The following is a 1,102-nucleotide window of genomic DNA, read 5'->3' on the forward strand; positions in this document are numbered from 1 at the left end:
CTATAGGAGCCTGGGCGAAAAGTTCTCCTGCAGACAAAGGATCTGATGTCAAGGAGAGGGACCTCTTGCTAAAGCATGGCCAGGGCTGCCACAAACAGCTCTGAGCAGCTTAGAAACACAGGCTCATATGCAGCAATCACAGTCCCAGCCTTGCCAAGCCACAGACTTTCCCTTACCTGAAACCTTATCCTCCAGTTTTATGTATGCAGTTTTGCCCTTGGAGGTGACACGAAGACGCCCTGTCCAGTCTGGATGGTCCAGTTTCCAGTCAGATGCCCTGAAGAGAAAAGCAGCTGATCACTGGCCATACATCAACCCCTCCACTTCTGCCCAGCCAAAAGTCTCTGCTCCCAAACCTCCAACACCTGCAGCTGCCTCACTCCACTTCCCTTCCCAAACAACACATGGGCTCTCAGCTCCCAAGTGCGGCCAAATGGCCTCTCTTTCCTCTGGGTAAAGGGAAATAGACACAGTCCAGGGAACATCAACTCTTTACCTTTACAAGCTTGCAAAGAGGGGAGACAGAAACCCAGACACTCACTTGAACAGGAAATCCTCAAGTTTCTCATGAGCATCAGGAAGACTCCAAGAATTAATTAATAGCATGCTGAAAAGCCACTCCATTATTCTACCCTACTGTTACAAAATAACAGAGCCTGGAGGCAGCCAGCTTACAGCAGGTAAAACATCACACACACAGCCATTCTGACCAGCCCACCAAACTCTTTGCTACAGAATCTTGTGAAGAAAAAAAAAAAAAAAGAGAAAACCCCCAACCTACAGGATTTTACATCTGGAAACAAACAGCTGGGGCCAGGCACAACATCCAGGGAAAAAAAAAAAAAAAAAGAAAAAAAGAGGAAAACCTCAACCTACAGGATTTTACATCTGGAAACGAACCCCTGTGGTGAGGCACAACATCCACAGCCTGTCAGGTACAGCGAGTACTACCAACACCCACCAGCGCTTCGGAGCACAAACCCCTTCCCCAGCAGGCCCGTGAGCACAGCTCGCAGGGTCACGCTGCGCTGCTTTTCGCTACGCTTAGATAAGGCATTTCTAACTGCTGGTCCTGCAGCCTCACTGTGACAACCCTCTGCCT

General features: G+C 49.2%; 1 protein-coding gene across 1 annotated transcript in view; it reads right to left on the minus strand.

Annotated features, from left to right (window-relative positions):
• NECAP1 (NECAP endocytosis associated 1) overlaps positions 1-277 on the minus strand; it is a gene marked incomplete at its 5' end in the record, with an annotated part of 3,031 nt that extends 2,754 nt beyond the window's left edge. Inside the window, 2 exon segments of the mRNA XM_009074470.1 lie at positions 1-27; positions 177-277. The exon segment at positions 1-27 is cut by the window's left edge and continues 18 nt beyond it. Coding sequence (XP_009072718.1) covers positions 1-27; positions 177-277 — 128 coding nt within the window.
• Between the last annotated feature and the right edge of the window lie 825 nt (positions 278-1,102).

This window comes from Acanthisitta chloris, unplaced genomic scaffold, assembly GCF_000695815.1.
Source record: "Acanthisitta chloris isolate BGI_N310 unplaced genomic scaffold, ASM69581v1 scaffold18805, whole genome shotgun sequence".
NCBI lineage: Eukaryota > Metazoa > Chordata > Aves > Passeriformes > Acanthisittidae > Acanthisitta > Acanthisitta chloris.